Source organism: Zootermopsis nevadensis, unplaced genomic scaffold (genome assembly GCF_977971745.1).
Source record: "Zootermopsis nevadensis isolate Lab colony 2312 unplaced genomic scaffold, Znev_1.0 Znev_ptg000011l, whole genome shotgun sequence".
Classification (NCBI taxonomy): Eukaryota; Metazoa; Arthropoda; class Insecta; order Blattodea; family Termopsidae; genus Zootermopsis; species Zootermopsis nevadensis.
The window spans coordinates 15,210,321-15,236,495 of NW_028259143.1; the positions used below are offsets into that span (position 1 = coordinate 15,210,321).

A 26,175-nucleotide genomic window follows, 5' to 3' on the forward strand; every position below is an offset into this window, starting at 1 on the left:
CACGAAGTCAGGATAATTTCAAATATATTTTCAAAAGAATTAAAGGCGATGAAAAGCATTTTTAGAAAATCCATGGATTCAGTGAAGAAATTAGCTATAATAATGAGGCAAGTTAATACGGAATTAATTTTTCATGTGAATATACGACAAAGTAAACAAATAGTCAATGTGTATTGTTTGCAACAAGCGTAGCATTGTTCATAATGTTTCTACTTGCTACTACATAAAACAATATTTTAATATTTTCCGTCAAATCACAATTTTAATAAGATAATAAAATATAAAATATTTAAAATATCATTTCACGTTCCGCATCGAATGATCGATTTACAATTTTAAATATTTTATATTTTATTATCTTATTAAAATTGTGATTTGACGGAAAATATTAAAATATTAACCTAATTCACAATATTACGCAAATATACTACCTTACATAAAACAAATTAACATGGAGTTGAAGCAATGTTAGGAGAAATATTTGAATTTGGTTGTATTACAATATTTCTGTTCTCCCGTTGAATTCACTGCACGTGTTTACAGTCCAAGGTCTTCGTGTTTGAAAGTGTACAGAACAAGTTTCACGTATATCCTCGTATGACCGCTTTAAAACTGTAATATCATGTCATTTTTCAATTTACAAAAATCAACAAAATATGTCAAAATATTGCTAATTACGTATCACATTCAACTTATATCCCACGTCCTTGTGTTACTAATCTGCTTTCTGGTACAATTTACTTCCCGTTCAAATTTTCTGCATGCAATTTTATTTTTCCAATTTTTCAACGCTAATCGCAAATATGGACGACTGACGACTAAACAAATGCGAGTCGTTCCATGAAAAGGTCGGATCTGCTACGACCACGTGTTAGTTTCAGCCTGGTGTTAGCGTAAGACGTTTCGGTTAGTATAAAAAGTTACAGTGGAACCACGGTTCCGGAGAATTTGACGTAAATACGTCTATACGGAAAGGAAGTTTATATATTGGCTTTATTCTAAATATTTCCTTTATACAAGCTTTACAATTGAGTAAAGTTTGATTAAGACTTTGCTTATTTACCCCCGGGGGTACGCGAAGACATCTTAGGGGGTACGTGAAATTTAAAAAAAATATATTATTTTATGATAAACACTGAATAATCAGTAATGTAATTTATTTAATTTATTTTATATGTAGATTATATACTATGTATAACTTGAATTATACGCCAACGACTTTGGGGGTACAAAGTTGAAGAGAAATTATATCTGGGGGTACGCGAACAAAAAAGGTTTAATACCACTGACGTATGCAATACGTATCGTAAAAGCTCAGGAATGCAAGATACACATAACGAACAACGTCTTGGAACAGAATTCGTTCGTAAACCGAGAGTTCCCTGTAATGATAAGGAGGGTTATATTTTTACAGTAATGTATTCATTCGTTACACATAATTTCTATATGGGCACTGACCGTTAGTTCTACAGAAATATCTGGTTCTAATACATCAAATGGCCTGGAAACAATTTTCACTGATATTTACGTCACATTTTTGCCGGCTAAAGGTTTATTGAGTCCGACTTCATTCTGCCGAGTAGACGTCGTTAGCCAAAAAATGTGTGTTGGCCCAGATAGTGGCCCAGAGTTGGCTCTGTTTCTATTAGCTGCCTCCTTCGCCTTTGTAATTTGGGGTCAGTGAGAAGTCTGACGACATTTTACTAGGACGATTTGTTTGATCTGTTTTATTTAAATTATAAACAACGTGGGGTATATTTATTACACTAGAAGTTCTCACGAGTGAAAATATAATTTTATTTTTCGATGCATGCTCACTTACGAATATATTTCTAGTATCCGTCTTTGCAGTTTATTTGAATATATATTTCTTTGTGACACTTTTTACACTGAATTGTTAAAAAGTATTAAGCTTGTGGATATTGGGTTGTGACACAGAACTATTTATTGTCAGATTTTAATGATTTGCGATAATGATTGGGTCATATTCATCATATAGTGTTCTGTCTGACGACAGGTCCATATGAACAGGATCCTTCCATCCTTTTCTCGGACTGGGACCTGTTCATATACGTTCTTGGCAGATGATCCAGAAGTGGTTTGCCATTGCCTTCTTCTGTGTGTGAATGGAGTAATTGTTGGGATGCCACGGAGGAAAACTCCGTGTTGCCTAGACCACGGCCTTGCCCAACACAAGTTATAAATTAGGGCACCGCCGGGAATCGAACCCGAGACCCCAGGATTACAAGGCCAGCGTTCTAACCTCTAGACCACCGTGGCTATAATGATTGGCTATAGTCGAATTAGATCCTAATGAAATTTTTCCGTAAAATACTTCTTATGTATGTATATCCGCCATGATTAATATTTATTACGTCAGGTGACTAATTGATTAGCCAAAGCAGTTCTGTCTTAAACAGTCGTTGGGATTCGGCATTTTATGGGTGGAGTAATTTATTTGTCACGTACATGATGGGAAGAGACATTTGCTTAGAATTTCAAGCACGAGAGTTGGAAATATCTACGTTTCGGTGAGATAGTCCATCGAGAAAGAAAGTACCTCACACAACCTCGAATGGAAAATTTCCAGTCTCAGACTCCGTTAAACGCATCAGTGTCATTACGAAAGCAGAAAACCAAGTTGGCCTTTCTGGTATCAGAGGAATTATCCATTACGAAATTTTTACTCTAAAATATCCTGGCTTCGTGTTTTGGAACGACAACGGAAAGGACCAGACATTTATTACATTTTCATGTTTTTGGCAATTGTACGAGGTGCGATCGGAAAGTTTCAAGACTGTGTCAATAGAGGGCGAACCGGATGTAGTACGAGCTTCTGCCTTTAAGGGGTGCGGCCTACATTCATAGTGAATCAGTGTGCCAGCCGGCATCATCGAATTAGCATTTGTCTCTTAGTTACAGGCGTTTTGGTAGTGCATTACACCGACCCTCCTGCGATTTCGGAATGGCGTGTGCATCAAATTTTGCCAAAGACTCGCCAAAACGGCTACGGAAACCTATGAAATGCTAAAGCATGCATTTGGGGAGTCCGCAATGGGTCGTGCACAAACTTTTGTGTGGCATTCACGTTTTAAAAATGGCCGAACCTCTGTCGATGATGACGAGCGTTCTGGACGACCATCTTCGAGCACAACGCCCGAAAATGTTACGAAAATCGACGTCGTACCATCAACGACTTGTGCGACATTGTTGGGATAGGCTATGGCACCTGTCAGCTGATTCTAAAGGAAGAACTCCACATGCGACGCCAAGGCTCCTGTCTGAGGACCAGAAGCAGAATCGACTTCTCGTTTGTCAGGAGCTCAAAGATCTTGCAAGAACCGACCCCAACTTCCTTTCTAAGCTCCGTGTGACTTCTTCCTCTTCCCAAAGATGAAAATTCAGCTAAAGGGAAGGAGATTTGAGACGATAGAAGAGATTCAGGCAGAATCCCAGATGGTGCTTGACAGGCTGACAAAGAAAGATTTCCAGGGATGCTTCCAGGCTTGGCAGCGGCGCTGGGATCGTTGTGTTCACTCCCAGGGGAACTACTTCGAGGGTGATGGATGAATTTAATACCTGAGATAAGTGTACGGGTTTTTATACGCGCAGTCTTGAAACTTTCCGATCGCACCTCGTATACTGCGTCGTGATTAATACCTCCTCTTTCACTGTTGTTTTTCTCACTCTCGCCTTTATCGCCGTGTAGTCTGGTGGAAATTTACCAACGTTTCGAAGTTCCATGCTGCCTCCATCATCAGGGCCATCTTCGGACTTGCTGCCATAAAAACCTCAAATCTTTCTTATATCCGTGTGATTTTTTCTTGTTCGTGAAACGGCCCCATTTTGAATTAAATTAAGGCATTCGGGGCTGTGTATTGAACAGGAGTGAACGACCTCTGTCTGGGGAAGGCTTCTTCCAGTAGTTATGCGCGGGTTGCGTCAGAAGGCGAGCAGTTTGAAGGTGACAGCATTTGCCAGGGCCAATGAGTGTGGATGCATTTTCTGAGGAGTCAGCGGATTGCATAAAAAGAAAGGATTAGATTAGCCCTTTGCAGTCCTTTTTAAACACAATTACTGCCCTCTGCTGGTCTATTTAAATACCACTAAGCTGTATAAATTCAACTACTATTATGAACTGGTTTGATTTTCTTTTATAACTTGCATAAAACGGAAGAAACTTTGATAAGAATGGTGAAAATATGTTCTGAGAGGATCACAGTTCCTCTTGTTTGAATGCTGACCGTGTGAAGTATTTTTCACGGACTGTACCACTGTCGCTAGTGAGACGTGTAATAAGTGGTGCCTTTCGTTAGAGAATAAAGCAAGTCCAAGGCGGTAGATAAGACTTTGGCGACTTCTAAACATCTATTATTGCATTGCAGATATACGATGTATAAGCGTTGGATTTCTTAGTATCAGAGCTATGCATCCTTTCACTCTGTTTGTGTTCGAAAGTTTAATACTAAGTTCAGCACCATAAATTTTAAACAGAACGCGAAGTGTAAACGATGAAGTCACCACATATAAAGAATGCTTGATAAGGATTGCTCAATGTATCAAAATAATTGTGAAAAATAGAATTTACTTGTAGGAAAATGGGATATTTGTTTCATAAATTTATCAGATATAAAATACTTCTATTATAAGTAAATATGTCAACTACACACCCGATGGTATTCCTTCGCTATGTGATGTATGGCAAAACAATTGGTGTGATGTCCTGGCTTCTTTTACTATTACAAGGTTCACAAAGTCTTACCAGAAAAACTTGGATAGAACTTGTGCAAAGAAGAAGGCTTGAATGATATGACACAGTTCGTAAAATACGTGGCGGACTCAGTCCGACATCGGACCAGTACTCGGATTTTTAAATGTCGGACTCAGTCCGACATCGGCCCAGTACTCGGATTGTTAAATGTCGGACTCAGTCCGACATCGGACCAGTACTCGGATTTTTAAATGTCGGACTCAGTCCGACATCGGAGCAGTACTCGGATTTTTAAATGTCGGACTCAGTTCGACATCGGACCAGTACTCGGATTTTTAAATGTCGGGCTCAGTCCGACATAGGACCAGTACTCGGATTGTTAAATGTCGGACTCAGTCCGACATCGGAGCAGTACTCGGATTTTTAAATGTCGGACTCAGTTCGACATCGGACCAGTACTCGGATTTTTAAATGTCGGACTCAGTCCGACATCGGACCAGTACTCGGATTGTTAAATGTCGGACTCAGTCCGACATCGGACCAGTACTCGGATTTTTAAATGTCGGACTCAGTTCGACATCGGACCAGTACTCGGATTTTTAAATGTCGGGCTCAGTCCGACATAGGACCAGTACTCGTATTTTTAAATGTCGGACTCAGTTCGACATCGGACCAGTACTCGGATTTTTAAATGTCGGACTCAGTCCGACATCGGACCAGTACTCGGATTTTTAAATGTCGGACTCAGTCCGACATCGGACCAGTACTCGGATTTTTAAATGTCGGACTCAGTCCGACATCGGACCAGTACTCGGATTTTTAAATGTCGGACTCAGTCCGACATCGGACCAGTACTCGGATTGTTAAATGTCGGACTCAGTCCGACATCGGACCAGTACTCGGATTTTTAATTGTCGGACTCAGTCCGACATAGGACCGCAAAGGGTTACACGAGCGACTGTCAGCTTGTCGAGCAAGGTTCTGTTCTTTGGAGTTGGATGCTTTGGATATAAACTGACATGGCTTCGGAAGTAACGCGAACATGGCGTAAGGCACACGGTTTCAAGGACAACCATCTTCAGACTCACCGTCGTCGAAACCTCAATTCGTACATGAAATGAGGTTGATTCACATTCAACGACACAGACAGTTTGAAAGATTCCCGTCGGGAAGAATCTGTCCCGTGTCATGTGACAACACAGACTCCTTCTTACTGGTTAGAAATCGATTTGTAGTGTTCGTCTTGTGATGTTATTGATACTGAGCAGTTGATACAGCTTTTGAGTGCAAACCCACTAAATTGTAGGGGAATTGGACTAACCTAGAAAAGAGCATTCCTTTACGTTGTGTGTATGTTTATTAATACAATATTGATAATTATATTATGTAGACATAAATAAAACCGCCACGGTGGTTTAGCGGTTAGAACGCTGGCCTTGTAATCCTGGGGTCTCGGGTTCGATTCCCGGCGGTGCCCGAATTTATAACTTGTGTTGGGCAAGGCCGTGGTCTAGGCAACACGGAGTTTTCCTCCGTGGCATCCCAACAATTACTCCATTCACACACAGAAGAAGGCAATGGCAAACCACTTCTGGATCATCTGCCAAGAACGTATATGAACAGGTCCCAGTCCGAGGAAAGGATGGAAGGATCCTGTTCATATGGACCTGTCGTCAGACAGAACACTAAATAAAATAAATAAATAATAGACATAAATAAACTTGTCATCGGACGACCATTCTCTTCTGAGCGCTCATTAGCGTAAACTTTCGACAAATTTTCTTGGCATTCAGTCGTACCAATAGCACAAGAAAAATAGTTCCAAACGGAACGTCGAATTGCCACGGAATTCCACTTTGGCCCGCAGTGTTTCGTTCGCATTTTTCAGAATGTCGTATGTTACCGCCTCTTAAATAATTCTGTAGGTTAGATCACGGAATCAGCGTTTTCTGCGTTCAGTTTCAAACGCCGCTATGCCGGAGACGTTTTCTGAATGATCATTGATAATTGCTGTTTGCGGATGAACATAAACAGGTTTTGCAAACGATTATAACTGTTCTTCAGGTGGAGTATAGTCTTTCATTATATCTTTTAAGTCTAGTAAGTGTCTCATTGTTCGTGAAACATCGTAATAACTCGGCTGAATCTCAGATTCTCCTTTCGGAAAGCAGTCTGGCGTATTGGTTTCAACTCGTGTTCTCCAAAACTATGTTTTTGCGTAAGAGTTGTTCAGTTTCTTGGCGAGCCGAGGTAATTGTGATAGTCGGACCTTGGAATGATAAACTTACTTAATTCATCTTGTTTGTCAGTAGAACACAAATAGTTTGTGGGGTGCTGTGGCAACAGTCAACAGATTCAGTGTTCACTTTGGAACACCACCTTGTTTACCTTATAGGAACTATATATAGACTTGGAACATGGCGAGTAATCAGCAAACAGGCGAGTCTACGCTCTTACATCGGTCAGTGAATGTGATAACTTATAAAAATGTTGCATGATTAAAATAACCACTGAGAGGCCGTCTGGCTGGAAGTAGGTCAGTCTTCTGGAAATTGGGTCTCAGCAGTACCTCATTGCAAGATTAGTGTCTCAGAAGACCCCGCGGAGGAAAATGTATTCTGTCACAACAGGGACGAGTGTTTATTTCCTAATTATAAGGCATTACTGCACCCCTCAATACCGAAATCGATATACTTGGTCAAAACTGTTGTCACGTGACATTTAATATTATTATTATTATTTATTTAGTGTTCTGTCTGACGACAGGTCCATATGAACAGGATCCTTCCATCCTTTTCTCGGACTGGGACCTGTTCATATACGTTCTTGGCAGATGATCCAGAAGTGGTTTGCCATTGCCTTCTTCTGTGTGTGAATGGAGTAATTGTTGGGATGCCACGGAGAAACCGGGGAAGCCCCCGGAGGAAAACTCCGTGTTGCCTAGACCACGGTCTTTGCCCAACACAAGTTATAAATTCGGGCACCGCCGGGAATCGAACCCGAGACCCCAGGATTACAAGGCCAGCGTTCTAACCGCTAGACCACCTCATCTTATTATTATTTAGTGTTCTGTCTGACGACAGGTCCATATGAACAGGATCCTTCCATCCTTTTCTCGGACTGGGACCTGTTCATATACGTTCTTGGCAGATGATCCAGAAGTGGTTTGCCATTGCCTTCTTCTGTGTGTGAATGGAGTAATTGTTGGGATGCCACGGAGGAAAACTCCGTGTTGCCTAGACCACGGCCTTGCCCAACACAAGTTATAAATTCGGGCACCGCCGGGAATCGAACCCGAGACCCCAGGATTACAAGTAGCCGGTTCAATCTGAATTTGTATCCATCTCAAGAAGACGTTGTCACACCCTCTCTTCTATTTTCTGCGATTTAAATTTTCATTTGCGTGAGTCATCTCTTTGGCCTTGGACATCGGGACCTCTGCCGTCAGTTTTGATAACTTTAACACAGAGATTTGTAAACGTGTTTTACAGCATCTGTCTTGAGGGGGATGGGGGGTCCATGTTCACGAGAAAACAAAACACATCACTATACCTAGTTTCTCCTCTCGTGACGCTTTGACATTCGCTGGGACACAACAGCCGATAGTTGAAGCTGTAGCAGACGGAGGAGGTCAGTGCGTGAACCACCTCGCTCGGCTGGAAGATTTGGCAACACTGCTGAGTTCGGCTTTGTATCACGTGACCCGACCGTAACCGGCCGAGGAGCGCATGAATACAGTCCCCCCCCCCCACACTCCTCAGCCTATTGCTTCGCGATCTTCTGATTTTTTTTTTGAAGCCTAGCGATAAGAGTAGTTTTTGCGGCGAAGGGCAAGGTAATGTGCACGGACTAGGAGAAAAGCCCTGCGGGGGGAATGTTTACTATCAAGTCGACTAGAGGGCTGTTGCACAGAAATTATGCCTTTTAAATAAATGTCAATACAGGAGCCGAAGTGTAGTTGGATCTTTCGACTGTTTTCCGTCTAGTATCGCGGAACGGTTCGGTTATCGTGCGGTCTGCTTTGACCACAATCTGCCGTGGTCTACGACTGCAATTGCATGGTTGCCATTTGCACAGAATATCGCTGTGACTGCTCACGTCATGTTCTAACCTACCAACCCGTCAGTTGCCTTTCGACTGTCGAAGTGCATCAAGTGTTCCTTGTTGAACACTACGAGATAGTTCGTTCGTATTTAACCCTCAAATCTGGGCATACATTTCCCGATTCTCCTATGCCACATAAATCTATAGCACCTCGTCTGATGAACCGTTTCCATGACGCAGGAAGAATGCTGGACAGAAGTTCCGGTCTACGTTCGAATGCGGCACACATGTCCAGCATTTAATGTTTTTTTTATTATCGTATTTCATTTGTTTTACAAATAGAACATGTTCATTGAGGGCATACTAGAAACAAATCGGATATATGTGAATGAAAAGAAATAAACTTTTAGCCTCAGACTTAATTTTTGTGTTGAGAAATAATTCACGTTGCAGGAAGTACTGGGCGCGTCTGTAGAAGTTGGCCAGACTGCATTCCTCTTTCCAACTACGTCATTCCATGAGTATCTATTTTTATCGAAATTGTTCACCTGCGTCACAGTGACTGGGTGAGATGTTCGGCGGTTCGAACGCTGGGGGTCAACTTGAAAAATATTTCGTGTAGGACATGTTCTTAGAATCCTGTCAAAAGATATGCCATGATTCGCGTAAGTCTGTCTACACGGGAATCACGTGGCTCCCAAAATTAGTCATTACTAGGGTTCGGATGTTCATGACCTAATAAAGCGAGAAATATGCATGCAAATATGCCCCAAAAAAGGCAAAATGTGACCTAATTTGTTATAAAAAATATTCACTAAAATTAAAAAAAAGTTTTGTATTTCAATCATGTTATTTATTTACATATTATATTACTTGATTTCATAGCAATTTAAATCAAAAACCTCAGTCGCTTTAAGTTGTAAATGCCCGAGTCATGTATTTCGCCAATAAAAATTTGAACTGCTCATTGTTCACTTTGTTAAGTTGGCAGACGCCCGTCATTTCACACAGGTCCTTTGAAAATTCCGATTATTTGTCTGATGGAGAAGTTGTTGTCGTGTTATCGAACGGAAGTCATTGCTCGCTTTGATGACCGGTTTGTCGGCTCAAATTATTTTTGTTTCGCCGTATCGCAATGTTGTTGCACATTAAATCGCTTACCAGCTGTAAACTTTAACTTCACAAAGTTTACAGAACAGAATTGTACCATCAGAACTAAAATATTCCTCGCCGAAATCTTTAACAAAACCTCTTAATTTCGCACTTTCAGAACACTTCACTTTCGTCATCTTAACCAACCGAAGGATTCACTGTAAGTGTCTGAGAAATGTAGTTACAAGTAAAAGTTTATACATAAAATATAACCAAAATATGCATTTTATCCTCAAAATATAACCAAAATAAGCATTTTATCCTCAAAATGTAACCCAAATATGCATTTTATCCTCAAAATATAACCAAAACATGCATTTTATCATCTAAATGTAACCAAAATATGCATTTTATCCTCAAAATATAACCAAAATATGCATTTCACCCTCAAAATATAACCAAAATATGCATTTCATCCCCTAAATGTACCAAAATATGCATTTTATCCTCAAAATATAACCAAAACATGCATTTTATCATCTAAATGTAACCAAAATATGCATTTTATCCTCAAAATATAACCAAAATATGCATTTCATCCTCAAAATATAACCAAAATATGCATTTTATCCTCTAAATGTAACCAAAATATGCATTTTATCCTCAAAATATAACCAAAATATGCATTTTATCCTCAAAATATAACCAAAATATGCATTTCATCCTCAAAATATAACCAAAATATGCATTTTATCCTCTAACTGTAACCAAAATAAGCATTTTATCCTCAAAATATAACCAAAACATGCATTTTATCCTCAAAATATAACCAAAACATGCATTTTATCCTCAAAATATAACCAGAATAAGCATTTTATCCTCAAAATATAAACAAAATATGCATTTAACTACAAATGTGACCGAACACATAAAAATTACCTAAATATGCATTTATATGCAAAATAAATACAGACTAATTGTGATTAGAATAACTCAACTAGTGTTTCATTTTAGTTTAGAATAAAAATAGAAGCTTAAAAAACTATACGTCATGAACATCCGAACCCTAGTCATAACGGTCGGCGTGAATGCGGGAAAAATGAAAATGGTTCATGTAGCAAAACGTGCAAGTGCGTCGGAATGTTTGCTTCGGTGGGCGGGAGTCCTGCAGGACCGGATGTGGCCGATGCTACGTAAGCCAGAGTCTTGGTATGCCTGCAGCTGGAGGAGGAAGACGGCGTTTGTGTGTACAATAATAACCGGGAACATTACAAGCTCAGCATCCAGCATCTCTCTCTCTCTTCGTGACCGGACAAGGAAATTAACTTCCTGAACAGAACAAATCGTCAGCAGATTCAGACATGAATTGTTCGTGGCAATCTTTCAACTAGTTTGTCCGACTCTTTCTGCTATAGTTGTTTGCGGCCGTGGTTCGATTTCCGAAAGGGGTAGAACCTGTGCGAATTTATCTTTGAAGGCAGATCACCTTGGTAGGGATAATTTAACCCTTGAGACTTTTAATTGGCGTGAAAACCTGAAATCCTACATTTCTTGGCTTGACATTCGTAATGGAAAAACCCTTCAAAAATATCGAGATCTTCACTTGTAATTTTCATTAATTTCCTTGTATTAAATACCGAAACTATAACAGATTTTCATGTTCTTTTGTCCTATTCTGGCTAGCAAATTATCGAACGAACTTTTTCTAACTAGATGGCTTACGGAACCCGAAGGTTCATCACCGAATTAACCAAAGCCCTCCACCGGACCCTGTCCTGGGCCAACGAAATCCAGTCTCCTTCAACTCCTATCTCCCATAGATCCCGCCTGAGATTATCCTCCCATCTACGTCTAGGTCTCTCCAGAGGTCTCTTCCCCTCAGGCTTCCCAAATAGTGGACCCAACCAACCAGATGGCTTACGGAACCCGAAGGTTCATCCCCGAATTAACCAAAGCCCTCCACCGGACCCTGTCCTGGGCCAACAAAATCCAGTCTCCTTCAACTCCTATCTCCCACAGATCCCGCCTGAGATTATCCTCCCATCTACGTCTAGGTCTCTCCAGAGGTCTCTTCCCCTCAGGCTTCCCAAATAGTGGACCCAACCAACCAGATGGTTTAGGGAACCCGAAAGGTTCATCACCGAATTAACCAAAGCCCTCCACCGGACCCTGTCCTGGGTCAACAAAATCCAGTCTCCTTCAACTCCTATCTCCCATAGATCCCACCTGAGATTGTCCTCCCATCTACTTCTAGGTCTCCCCAAGGGTCTCTTCCCCTCAGGCTTCCCGACCAATACCCGTTTCTTATTAAATTCAGAATTTTTAATAAAAAGAACCTTGTGTTGAAAGGTAGGATGATTAATGACTTGGGAACAGCATTGAAAATTTTTCACGTAATATCTCGACATTTTCCTGACGAAAAGAAGGAATCCACGAGACACTTCTGTAAAAATCTGCGGTTTCTGGACCGAACGTGGATCCTCCAGAACACGAAGCACGAATATTAACCATTCGGCTGCCACATTCAGCGTTGTGCCACGTCAGTTTATTCAGTGGAATAAATCGATTTTGATTCAGTGGAATAAATCGATTTTGATTCAGCGGTATAAATCGATTTTGATTCAGTGGAATAAATCGATTTTGATTCAGTGGAATAAATCGATTTTGATTCAGTGGAATAAATCGATTTTGATTCGTGGTATCTCGAACAGAAAGCAACAGAACATCGTAATCTGTGGCAGCAAAGTTGTATCCAATGTATTTATCTCATTGTGAATTCATTTTACAAAATTTACCGAAATTTCTTCGAAACTATCTTTTTAAATTTCGGACTCAGTCACTGCAGGATATGTCAAAATTGTTATCTTTTTATTTCCACAGACTTTCTTATCAGATGACAGTGTCAACTCAAACAAAGGCTTTTGAATCATCTTGTTACAACATCGTCAGTTAATACAAAGAGATGTTAACAGATTAAGGAGACTTACTGTTGCAAAACATATATAGTCCTTGTGTTTGTGCGATAAAATAGTTCGACGAATCGTTTACAGAGTGACGTCACACAATATTTACCTTCATTCACTCTGCTTTACACGGGCAGACAGTCTTACGTCGAGTCCAGGTCGAGTCAGTTTTTTTTTTGATTGCAATTGCAAATGTATTACTTGAGTACAGATTTTTTGTACGTTAAATTTGTCGGGACATAACTCCAAGGTTACTCACCTTTTTGTTTAATTCTTGGCTTATAAACTAGATTTTATACAAAATTTATAGTTAGACCCGTGTGTGTGTGATCTGTCTGCTTACCAGATTTAAAATGTCTGATTCCAAGGGCCTGTTGGTTATTGCCGTCAAACCGAGAGCTAAATGTAGATTTCTGTTCTCAGTATTCTATTGTTTTACTTTCTACAAAAGGGTTTTATCAGGAAGTCGTGTTATTCAAAGGTCTATTGTCATACCAACACACCATTAGCCATGGTGGTCTAGCGGTTAGAACGCTGGTCTTGTAATCCTGGGGTCTCGGGTTCGATTCCCGGCGGTGCCCGAATTTATAACTTGTGTTGGGCAAGGCCGTGGTCTAGGCAACACGGAGTTTTCCTCCGTGGCATCCCAACAATTACTCCATTCACACACAGAACAAGGCAATGGCAAACCACTTCTGGATCATCTGCCAAGAACGTATATGAACAGGTCCCAGTCCGAGAAAAGGATGGAAGGATCCTGTTCATATGGACCTGTCGTCAGACAGAACACTAAATAATAATAAGATGAGGTGGTCTAGCGGTTAGAACGCTGGCCTTGTAATCCTGGGGTCTCGGGTTCGATTCCCGGCGGTGCCCGAATCTATAACTTGTGTTGGGCAAGGCCGTGGTCTAGGCAACACGGAGTTTTCCTCCGTGGCATCCCAACAATTACTCCATTCACACACAGAAGAAGGCAATGGCAAACCACTTCTGGATCATCTGCCAAGAACGTATATGAACAGGTCTCAGTCCGAGAAAAGGATGGAAGGATCCTGTTCATATGGACCTGTCGTCAGACAGAACACTTAAAAAACAACAACAACACACCATATGAGAGCTGGTCCCACCTAAAGATCGTGATTCTGCCTTTGTTGTGTTTCCAACTGTAAAAATTCAAACGTAAAAGATGGGGCTGGTTCTAATGACGTGTCGTTTGTACCAAATTTATGAACATTGGTCTGTTGGTAAAAGATCTGAGAGGTGGGTTGACCGATGAACAATTTTTTTTATCGTTTTCGCCTGAATGTCTAGAAAACACGGATCGTGGTACTAATGTTTGCGTAGGGTTCGTAAATATGTTGGGTAAATCAGTTAATGTCAAACTAGTTTAATGGAACGTAGCCCTTGTTGAGAAACTGATAGTCGCTGAGCTAGTGAAGGCATTTCCCATGTGTTACGGAACCGGAAGGCTCGGTACCTTGTTCACAAGAGCCCGCCACTGGTCCGTATCCTGAGGCAGATGAATCCAATCCATCCCGCCCCATCCAATGCCTCCAAGATCCGTCAGATTCTCGACACAAGCCGTAGGTTGTAAATTGGCCATCTTCAAAAGCACCAATACGTAGGCTGTACTGGGTCCTTCTCATTTTATTTGCAGAGGAAATCGGTGTAGAATCTCAGGAAATTCTGTAAACTCACAGTGCGAAGTGTAGACTCTACTTAGGAAGATGTATGAAACTCCCTGTCAAGATAAAGCCCGAAGTGAAAATAAAATATATAGTAGCATTCTCACTTCGTTACAAACAAGAATTATTATATACGTTTAACATTGCCGTCTATAAATAATTCATGTCTTGCGTGTAACACGTCACCACGTGTTTCAGGCTGATTGGCCCATCTTCAGATATTTATTGTTCTTTTTTAACGCACTCTTGCACTGTTGAACGTGCTGGGTCGTGGTCCTCAAGTTACCAAGTTTTATGCCTTGGTGTTTCGTGTCCAAAAAAGAGGTTGTAGCCATTTTAATGTGTTACATATTGTGAACTCTGTCGGATTTTAATCAAATGAGTAGTCTTCGTGAGGGTCTATATTTTATTCCAGTCGTAACGAATTCTGTTAACACTCTGTACAGAAAATGTTCAAGACATTTCAATATATTATAGTCGGCGCAGTAGTTTATGGCCGGTGGAATTTTCAAGGGGAAGGCTAGGAGCGAGTCTCGGACTGAACGCCCAAACAAAAGAAATACACTGACCGTGCCACCACAGGTACACAGAGTAGGCCCGTCCGCCAGCTCCGCTAGCTTCTCCACCGGCCAAAAACCATTTACTTTTAACTTAAAAGAACGAACACTGTAAATGCAGCTCAGAGTTAGAAAGAGTCAAGAATGATCAAGAGACACCTGAAGAATGGACTGATAAGCCCGAAACGTGTAGTAATGTGATACACGCAAGGCGCGAAGTATTTGTTACGTGAATAATGAACATAAAATATTAGTTCACAGTATGACGCTCTAGTACAAGGTACGAGACTGGTTTATAATCTCAGAACTAAAAATAAGACTGGTTCTTGTTCTCCGGATCTCACGTGTTACACCATTAGGAAGTGTCGTGATGTTCCAGTAGGTAAGGAAAGGCGCAGGGTTGCCAACGGGACGAACATTGAGAGCGAGTTTCAAAATCACGACACCTTATTAATAGCTCGCCACACTCTTATTAATAGCAGCATTTCTGCGACCTTGAAGTTACTCTTGATTCTGCTGCTGAGAGAGAGATAGCAGGCAAGTTCTGTCAGAGATTCCTGGGATTTTATAGGAACGCGACGTGTCGTATCGCTGACTGCAACTGCGAATCTGACTCATTCATTTTGAGAGACGATGAAGTCTGTATAGCGACCTTTAAGACTGCTCTCAAGATTAGTGAGATCGGTCACAACTTGATGGTTAATTTAATGGAGATACTTATGTTGACAAACACAGAGGCTTTTCAAAAACATCTTTGCCTGTGTTCTTGATAAATGCCTGTTCATATTTCTTGTATTTAAACTATCCTTTGAAAGAACTTTACCACGTACAAGACACAGTGAGCGTTCTTCTACGTTCGCGAGTTGATGAGTAAAACAGAACGTCAGAAAAGCTGATATTTTCACGGTTTTTTTAAAAAAACGTTTTTTAAACATGGGCAGAATCATTTTTTAACTCCCAGCGAGTTTAAACAGCGTAAAGGCGATTCTGACTGAGACCACGAAGATTTATAATAATCTGAGCTTTAAAACTCGCGTTTTACACACGTCCAAGAAAAACAACCAACAATCACAAGATCTTCAGTTCCTTTACAGAACACCACCCGCATATGTTATTGCTCAGACTGCCCAATCGTTGGCTTCTCGTGCTACATAATCACTACTAGTAACTTCATATGAACTGGTTTGGGAACCACTTTTATGGATTTCGTCGGTGGTGATCCGGACTTGTCCACTTAAAATTATGTGTTGTCAGGACTTTTTCCATCGACTGTTTTTTTTAAAAAAATTCACGACGTTTCGGAGGCAGGTTCTGTCTCCGTCTTCGCGTGAGACAGACGGCTAGTAGCCCGAGAAGAATTCATCGTAAAACTAGCCAGCGAATTCGTGCTCTCATTATTATCGTTTATAGTGGACAGTAGACAAATTTTAAACAGGCTCACAATTTTCATACAAGATACAGATATAACGTTCATGTGCCAAACACTAAATATCAAAAATGAGTTTACTCTATTGGAATTAAGCTATTCTACATTTTCCTCCCTCCTCCCACTATAAGAAGTCCGAAATACAGTATTTATTTTATTTATTTGGTGTTCTGTCTGACGACAGGTCCATATGAACAGGATCCTTCCATCCTTTTCTCGGACTGGGACCTGTTCATATACGTTCTTGGCAGATGATCCAGAAGTGGTTTGCCATTGCCTTCTTCTGTGTGTGAATGGAGTAATTGTTGGGATGCCACGGAGGAAAACTCCGTGTTGCCTAGACCACGGCCTTGCCCAACACAAGTTATAAATTCGGGCACCGCCGGGAATCGAACCCGAGACCCCAGGATTACAAGGCCAGCGTTCTAACCGCTAGACCACCGTGGCTCTTAACATGTAGTGGGTATTATTTTTTATTAGAAACAAGTGTTGAATTTGTGCTATTACGTGTATTAACTGGTGTATTAAGGCGAATTTAAAGGCATTCAGAAACGTTCTTGTAGTTTCAATTACTGATACCAGGTGCGTGAGCGCTGCTTGTGTGTCGCTGAGGGTGTTTTGAAAAATAAACGTAAGATGTCACCCTTGTCGTACTTAACCTCAAACAGTTGATGCTACTGGTACACAGACTAAAAATACGAAGCTGGTATATGTCAGAGGAATTGAATTCTATGTTCACGAATACGTCTTTATTCACTCCCGTTTTCAGTACTTACAATCAGCACTGAGTGAGTTATCTTTACGCACTCCCTCTTCGCCACTCTCCATCCCCTCTTTTACTAATGGCGTAACTATTACGTCTTCGTTTCGTTCCGTATTAGCAAGGCACATCTGAATCTAAATGCGGAGTGGCTTTTTATCTGACCGTCAGTCATACGCCGGGTGCCGGCAGGACGAGTTGTTAGTGTTCAAGGTTGTTGAAAGTTTGCGTGTTTTTTGTGAAGTTTTAGAATACGTAAGTGATGCTTCATGTCAAAATCCAAAGTGACGAAAGACTAAATTAATTGTGTTGAATCAGACAGAAGCATTTCCGTGTAAATGTGAAGTTTGAACCTAGTAAATAGTGACACGCCTTCGTAAATATTAAATTGTTTCCCTTGTGCGAAATTACATCATACTGTGAAAGGTATTATTATTATTACACATGCTGTGCTGTTTGACGAGGTAAGTGAATACTCTGACTTCTTTCGGTCCCATGAGAGTTTTGTCAGTTATTAATTACGTTACAAATTCCGATATTCTTACTTAGATACTCTGGCGACCCGTTCTTCAGTGCCTTGAGCATCTGAAGCACATTCTTTTTAATGTTTTACCTCAATTCAAAAATCTCGGGAATGAACATGATCATTGCCCCGAACAGCTGTAAATTGTCAGTCATTGGATTAATTTTCATTTAAAAAAATATGCCCGGCTTATTCTGCAGTATATTTTTTATTTGCTTCAATGAAAAATGTTATTAATGTGTCTTATGTATTTATTACGGTGGTCTAGCGGTTAGAACGCTGGCCTTGTAATCCTGGGGTCTCGGGTTAGATTCCCGGCGGTGCCCGAATTATAACTTGTGTTGGGCAAGGCCGTGGTCTAGGCAACACGGAGTTTTCCTCCGGGGGCTCCTAACAATTACTCCATTCACACACAGAAGAAGGCAATGGCAAACCACTTCTGGATCATCTGCCAAGAACGTATAAGAACAGGTCCCAGTCCGCGAAAAGGATGGAAGGATCCTGTTCATATGGACCTGTCGTCAGACAGAACACTAAATAATAATAAGATGAGGTGGTCTAGCGGTTAGAACGCTGGCCTTGTAATCCTGGGGTCTCGGGTTCGATTCCCGGCGGTGCCCGAATTTATAACTTGTGTTGGGCAAGGCCGTGGTCCCGGTTTCTCCGTGGCATTCCAACAATTACTCCACTTTCGTCATCATCTCGCAAAATGGGGGTCACAGCAGGAGCGTTAAATGTCGCTGTCTCGATCGAACCCATGTACTGATGGGTCGTGAATTTTGCTAACCACCAATGCACACCAAGCTGAATGGTGTGTATTGGACACGAAAAAGAAATTGGCATTCTACATTAAAAATTTCACAAATACCGCAAGACTCTTACTGCCTTAATATTTGTTGAAAATGGTGTTTGGTCGTGAAGGCATTACTCACGATCTGATTTTGGGCGTCGTATGTATTTGTGATAAAATGAACTTCGGCAGTTGTTGACATGTGAAATTTTGTAAACCTGAAGTTTTCCCTTTCTTTGTCAAATAATTTCGCTAATTGCACTTTGAATTTTTTTATGTTTTCCATAAATTTTCCAGTATCTTGTTCGGGCCTAATTAAGATAACTAATTGTTGTACCAATTGAAAGCTTTGAAGTGATGTTTTATGAATCCAGTCTGTCTTTGCATTTTAAATCGTTGTTTTCGTACCTTGTTATCTTGATTCTGATAATTTAACTGTTTTTAATTTAATTTGTTGGCGTCGCTGAGCCCCCCGGTACTTTGTCATATTACGTATTTTCTATTTGATCTTAAATTTTGTCATTCCTTGGTGTTTCAGTTCCTTGGACTCTGGCCAGAATGTTAGCTCCTATCTACGTTGTGTAATTTTGGAAATCTGGAATTAAATTTCGGGGTAATTTTGGGTCAGGAATGGGTCGATGAGGTACTCTGGACACAGGAACAGGGAGGGAGCGAGATATGTGTGGCTACTTTGGTTGTCTCCTACGTCTGTATGCTTAACAAAGCTCATGAGATATATTGTGACAAATATACATATATTTTGTAACTACAGGTTACAGAAATGTTGTTTTTGAACACCATTATGAAAGATTACAGTAAACCTCATAGATAATACAACTGGGGATACGTGGGACGATCCGTTCTTCAAGTTCCTGAACACTGAGGGTCCCAACTTTTACGTTGGTTTTGATCTATAGACATTCGGTAGGACTCCTTGGATGAGGGATCGGCCTGTCGCAAGGCCTCAAACTGTACACAGGACAGCACAACACAGAAAAACGCGGACAAAAATCCAGAAAACTCTTTACTTCAATGAAATATAGCGGGTTTAGTAATTAAAATACTGAAATTACTTTTTCCTTTAAATTACATGTAGTTATTTACAGTTTGGGAAGCCTGATTTATAGATTCTCAGTGTGACGACAGGTCCATATGAACAGGATCCTTCCATCCTTTTCTCGGACTGGGACCTGTTCATATACGTTGTTGGCAGATGATCCAGAAGTGGTTTGCCATTGCCTTCTTCTGTGTGTGAATGGAGTAATTGTTGGGATGCCACGGAGGAAAACTCCGTGTTGCCTAGACCACGGCCTTGCCCAACACAAGTTATAAATTCGGGCACCGCCGGGAATCGAACCCGAGACCCCCAGGATTACAAGGCCAGCGTTCTAACCGCTAGACCACAAATGTCAGTTTCTACAGTTCGAGTTTAAACTTCAGTTCTTTATAGTAACATGATTGCTGTCATACTATGAAACAGTGACAAATTATGATTTGTAACTTTTCAGCAAAATATTTGGGAAATTCACTATAAGATTACATGGCTGTTTCTAGAGTTGATTCACTATCTATCTATCTATCTATCTATCTGTACACTATGTTATCTATGTTGCTGTCTTCCAGTCTACGTTAATTCTTTATTATGTTCTCAGTCCCTCACTCTGCTTTGTAGCAGCTCATACTTGGCACATTACTCATGAATTTTCGTACTTGTGGGTTATCGGGACACATCGCTATAAAAATAGGTTAGGTTAGGTTATGTTATGTTAGGTTAATGTGTGTGGATAAATTACATATACTTGAAAGTTATTATATTTTATTTGGATATGCGTGAGATGTTAATTGTTGTTAAAACCTGTCGCCGGAGGCCAAAATTCACTTATAGATTTTATAATCGTTTTAAAAATATCGCCGTTATCATTTGTACGCCGTCACATGAACAACCGAGTATACGGGTATGCTTTACGCATGCGCAGTTTTCCGTCCAATCCAAATCCAGATATTCGACTCTACCGTTTTGTGTCCCCATAACCAACAAGTACCTGAGTTTTTGACAATCAGAAGTTTTTAATTTCTGTTTAGTCAAACTTGTTGTATTGCACCCGAAATAATCAGTTTTATGTTTTGATAAGTATTATAATTAAGGGTGGGTGACCATTTCATGTAGCTCATATGGTCTGGAGTTTTCAGTTCTGTGTACATGTTCAGGTTGTGCACTCAAGTCCATAGTTAAATATGTTTTCATTTATCAGCAGAATTTCTGTCAGTAGCTGTGACATCATCCTGCTGATTTTATTACGCATAAAATTCTTTCCCCATTTCAGTTGTTGCAGGAGACAGCAATTTTCCTTATTTTGCGTTCAGGCTTCACAAATTTTCCATTCTCAACCACGAGTTTCTTGAAAGTCTAAACTGTGTAATTTGAGGCTTTGAACTTTGTTTGATTTTTTTCCTATTGGAACAGGAAAAACTGTAAAATTTGATTTTTTTACTCTTTTTTCCTGTTCTGTGAAACATTTCTTCCAACCGTTATCACTTCAGTGTCACCTGAACTGTATTGCCACCACCGGAGTCGAAAAAAATTGATATTTTTGAATTGTCCTTTGACTTTTTTTTTAAAAAATGTCTTTGGATACTTCACTTGGGACAACTTTCTGGTGGAAAGTGATGGCTCCTGTAATGATTCCAGAGTTTTGTTCGAGGAAGAAACAAAGTAGGCCTGCTCAATTTTTGTAACTTTCCAAGTCGTCTTTTTTTGTCATATTGTGAGCTTGAAGAGACACCTGCTTCATTTTCAAAACTTTTGGCAAGTTTGCAATAGTTTGCATTGATTGGTTGCCCTTACAGAATACCAGGAATCTGTTTTTGTGGAGCGTAACACAGGTTTCAGGTATTTTATTGGAACTTTCCCTGTGACTTTTAACACATTTGGCTGTTTGACACTTGTAGTTAAAATGAGATGGTAAAGTTGCGTCATATTGTGATATAATATTATTTAAATCTTGTCCATCTAATCACAATAAATTCTTATTAAATATTAAAATATTACAATAATTAACATTTAAAATATTTAAAATATTAAATGATGTTCTTTATCGAAATATTCTAATGTAAATCGAATATCAATAAATTCTTATTAAATATTAAAATATTACAATAATTAACATTTAAAATATTTAAAATATTAAATGATGTTCTTTATCGAAATATTCTAATGTAAATCGAATATCAATAAATTCTTATTAAATATTAAAATAATTAACATTTAAAATATTAAATGATGTTCTTTATCGAAATATTCTAATGTAAATCGAATATTTCGATAAAGAACATCATTTAATATTTTAAATGTTAATTATTGTAATATTTTAATATTTAATAAGAATTTATTGTGATTAGACGGACAAGATTTAATATATATATACTTGTAGTTAAAAGTTGAAAAGAAATAAAAATTAATTTTGCATTTGACAAGATCAATGCAGAACTTGCCACACTAAGAAATGCAACTTAAGCGGCCCATCCACGTACGAGTCTGACTCGGCGAGCCGGGCTCGGATATCATTTCACCACGCATGCCTAGCAGACTCGGCTCGTGACACCCCCACACACAAACGAGTTTGGCTCGATGGAACCCGAGCCGAGCCGAGCCAGACTCGTACGTGGATGGGCCAGTTAGACTAACTGCTGGAATCGGTTGTGAACTGAAAGGTTAGACGAGTCATGTTGGCCTTGAGGTTGTCTGTACCAATTCAGTAGTGGCTTTTCTTATGACCTGATGATGAAATGAGTCGAACATGCACTTGTGTGTCTCCATGTTATGTTCATGGTTCTTCTTCAGATAAGTTTAACCCCACACACACAACATGATGCAAAAATTTCACTCTGGGATTGACGTTAAAACAGACTATGCATCTGGCCGATGTTCAGTTTGAAGTCCGAAAGTGAATTTATGTTTTCAAACAGATTTGTGAATGTTCTTTCTACTGTGCTTGTACGAACAGGCACAAGGGAGTGACCATTTTTAACATTATATCACATTATAATATATTTAGGAATTATGTGAGAAATGCCTTGTTATAAATCAGTGGTATTAAACCTGGGGTACGTGAAATTTAAAAAAAAAAAGTTATAGTGGAACCACGGTTCCGGATAATTTGACGTAAATACGTCTATACGGTAAGGAGTTTATATATTGGCTTTATACATTTTAGAGTATCAACATATCGTGGAAACACCATATCTATACAAGATTTTGATCTAGTAGTACTACATTGAGGATTTGACATCAACATTAAGACAAACGTTTTCTCCATAAATGTGAGAAAGCTTTGATTTTCCTATCAAATCTAAAAATTCTTGACGATGGTGAAGAGTCAATTGAATAAAAATTTCCTTGGATAGGGATTAGCTCTAACTAGTGGGCCCAACTGTGTATGAACCTGAAGACGGAGATAGAGTCCCATCTCCGAAACGTCGTTTTACGTTTTATATTTACTAGACGATGGATAATATCCAAGAAAGGTCCTGAGATAGGGATTAGCTCTATCTTGTGGGCCCAACTGTGTAGGAACCTGAAGACGGAGATAGAGTCCCATCTCCGAAACGTCGTTTTACGTTTTATATTTACTAGACGATGGATAATATCCAAGGAAATTTTTATTCAATTTGATTTTCCTCCTTCTTTAAAATAATGTTAAAATCTCCTGCCAATATTATGGGCATTGTATTACGATTTTCTGTGTCCATAACTGAAAACGTTTTTGTATAATTTCTCAAATGACTCAAAATAAGTTTGTGGTTACAATTAAAACTTTTTCACCATTGACCATACCCTCTGGAGTTCATTATTTAATACTTTAATTTTTTTATGTTCCCTGCACTGTCTCATATATTCTACGTTATGGAGTCCTTTTGCTTCAAGGTCAGCCATCTTGTACATAGTATGACGCAACAAACTAACGCAACAATAGATTTCTTAATAAATCTTATATAAGGTAAGTAATTGTGATATTGTAAAACGTTTTTACCAGCACAAAATTATCTACTGTACGACGCACTTCTACAAGCGATTCACAGCAGAGCTCTTTCCGCAATAACGAAAGCGGATTGTTGACGGCAGTAATGTAACACGACAATGCCGAGTAAACAGATGACGTTTCGTAGGTAACATAACAATGCATACAAGCTGACCATTGTTGTCAGTCCATATTTACAAATTGTTGATATGGATCTTACACGTTTTCCTTTCACTTGTTTGCTGAAAGACCCTTCCGTATAGACGTATTTACGTCAAAAAGAATTATTTTGTGATCAACACTGAATAATCGATAATGTAATTTATTTAATTTATTTTAGATATAGATTATATACTATATATAACTTGAACTGTACACCAACAACTTTGGGAGTACAAAGTTGAAGTGAAATTATATCTGGGGGTAGGCGAACAAAAAAGGTTGAATACCACTGTTATAAATAAATGGACTCTACATGTTTAATGCATGTGAACAGAAGTGCATTTCAGAAGAAGATGAAATAATAAATGGACCATCATTAATGCTAAGATATTTACATTTTTCATTAAAATCATTTTTGTTTAGATTGAACTGATATTTTAAAACCTAACCTAAAATTTCAGGCTGGTTGATCAAGCAATCCAGGCTGCAGTTGGAGAAGGCAGCCTGCATCTGTTTACTGATGCCAGCATCCATACTGCACCACACAAGACACCTATAGAATCCGGTGGACCAGCTGAAGTGGTGGCAGCACCCGCTAGCAGCCATAAAAATCAGCACCAGCACCGGAAGAGGAAGGAACGCCACGAGAGCTTCAACTCCCAGAGTCAAGAGAGGAAGGTTATAAGGTACTTGCCAAGAGTTTGTTGCCTCTGGAAGTTTATCATAGGACCAATCCTTGTGAATTGTAGGGTTTTCGGACCTTGTTCTCTGTCTGATGTTATAAAAGACACGACATTTTGAGGACTGGATCTGTCCTCGTCTTCAGGCGTAGCGAAGGCGGCGCCTACTCTGTGGATTCCATTAGAATGAGCTAACCCCAATCACTACAAGTAATTTGTATTTTAGCTCATTCACTACATCTGAAGATGAGGTCAGATCCAATCCTCGAAACACATTTTATAACATCATATAAAGGACAGGGTCCAAAAACCCGACAACGCAGATTGTGTTACACCGTCATCAGAACACTTCAGAATCAAATTCTTGTCACTTTCACAGCACAAATTGCGTCTTGGACCAGCTCAGCGAATGAACGCCAGCACCGACTGTAATTCCGAACTAATTTAAAAGAATTATATGTAATGAAGGACGTGGATTATCTGCGCTAGACATATTTTCTTTCCACATAAATGTGAAGTAGGCTTTCGACCTCTTTCAGCGCCGTACCTGTCATGCCACAGGCGACTTCCGAGGTATCCGGTCACATCAGAACCCTGATGATGGGGACAGTTGGTTATCGAAACGTCGGTTCACCACAGTAACCAGTTGACCCGGCTGATTGCCCGAGAAGATTCTATCGAGCCACCTTTATACTTGCCATCGCGACAACCTTAAATCCTACATAATGTAAATAATTTATTTTGTTCACCAGATCAAATTCGGAAGAGCGGCCCCTCGAAGAAGGAAGCGTTAATTGTAAGGATAGCATCCGTCGTGTCAGTAGCCACGAAGACTTTTCTCTTGTAAAGGGAGGTGGGAAGAATAACAGCAACATCAGCAAAACTAGTGGCAAAAGTTTCCTCACAGAACTGATCGAGCCCACGGTGGGTCATGGGGTGGTGAGTTCCTCTACATAATATGAACTTTTTTTGTTAATGAAGAAGAGTTATTATTAAGTGTTCTGTCTTACGACAGGTCCATTGCTCTGCCCAAAACGAGCTCTCCAGTTTTCCCTATTCTTGGCTTCTCGCTTTAATTCCTGGAACGTCATCTTCTTTCCTTGTTTAAGGTCGTCGGTTAGCTGTATCAATCTTCTTCCTAGTCCTCTCTTTCCTTCAACCTGGCCTTCGGTGATATCACTCATTAATCCATTCCTTCTCATATGTCCCAGCCAGTTAGCTTTCCTTCGTGTAATCGCCAGCAGAATGTTTCTTTGCTCGTCGACTCTCCTCAATACTTCTTCGTTGGTCACTCGATCCGTCCACCTGATCTTTTCTATTCTTCTCCAACACCACATTTCAAAACTCTCCAGGTATTTCTGTTCCTTCTTCCTGAGTGTCCAAGTCTCTGCTCCATACGTAACACTTCACTAGTTTCTTCTTCATCTCCAAGCCCAACTTGCTAGTGAGAAGGATCCTCTTCTTGACGAAAGCTGCCTTGGCCATGGCTATCCTTGCTTTTACTTCCTTGGTGCATAGGGCGTCCGTCGTGACTATGCTTCCCAAGTACTTGAAATGCTCCACATTCTCCATCTGTTGATTTCCATTCCATACTCTCTACCTGTTTCCACTAACTTGTCCATCATGTTCTGTAATTCCTCCTCTTCCTTCGCCAATACTACTAAGTCGTCTGCATACTTTACAGTCTTTATCACTCTTCCTCCAATTTTGAAGTCTCCTGTTCCCTCCAGAGCTTCCTTGGCAAGCCATTCCCCGTACAGGTTA

At 39.9% G+C, this 26,175-nt stretch overlaps 1 protein-coding gene across 4 annotated transcripts in view; it reads left to right on the plus strand.

Annotated features, from left to right (window-relative positions):
• Nucleotides 1-26,175, plus strand: part of LOC110828943 (protein FAM13A) — a 132,575-nt gene that overhangs the window by 89,005 nt on the left and 17,395 nt on the right. For all 4 annotated transcript variants that reach the window (XM_087347442.1, XM_087347440.1, XM_087347439.1 and 1 more), the window contains exons 6-7: nucleotides 24,193-24,417; nucleotides 25,164-25,350. In XM_087347442.1, coding sequence (XP_087203568.1) covers nucleotides 24,193-24,417; nucleotides 25,164-25,350 — 412 coding nt within the window. The remainder of the gene's footprint in view (nucleotides 1-24,192; nucleotides 24,418-25,163; nucleotides 25,351-26,175) is intronic.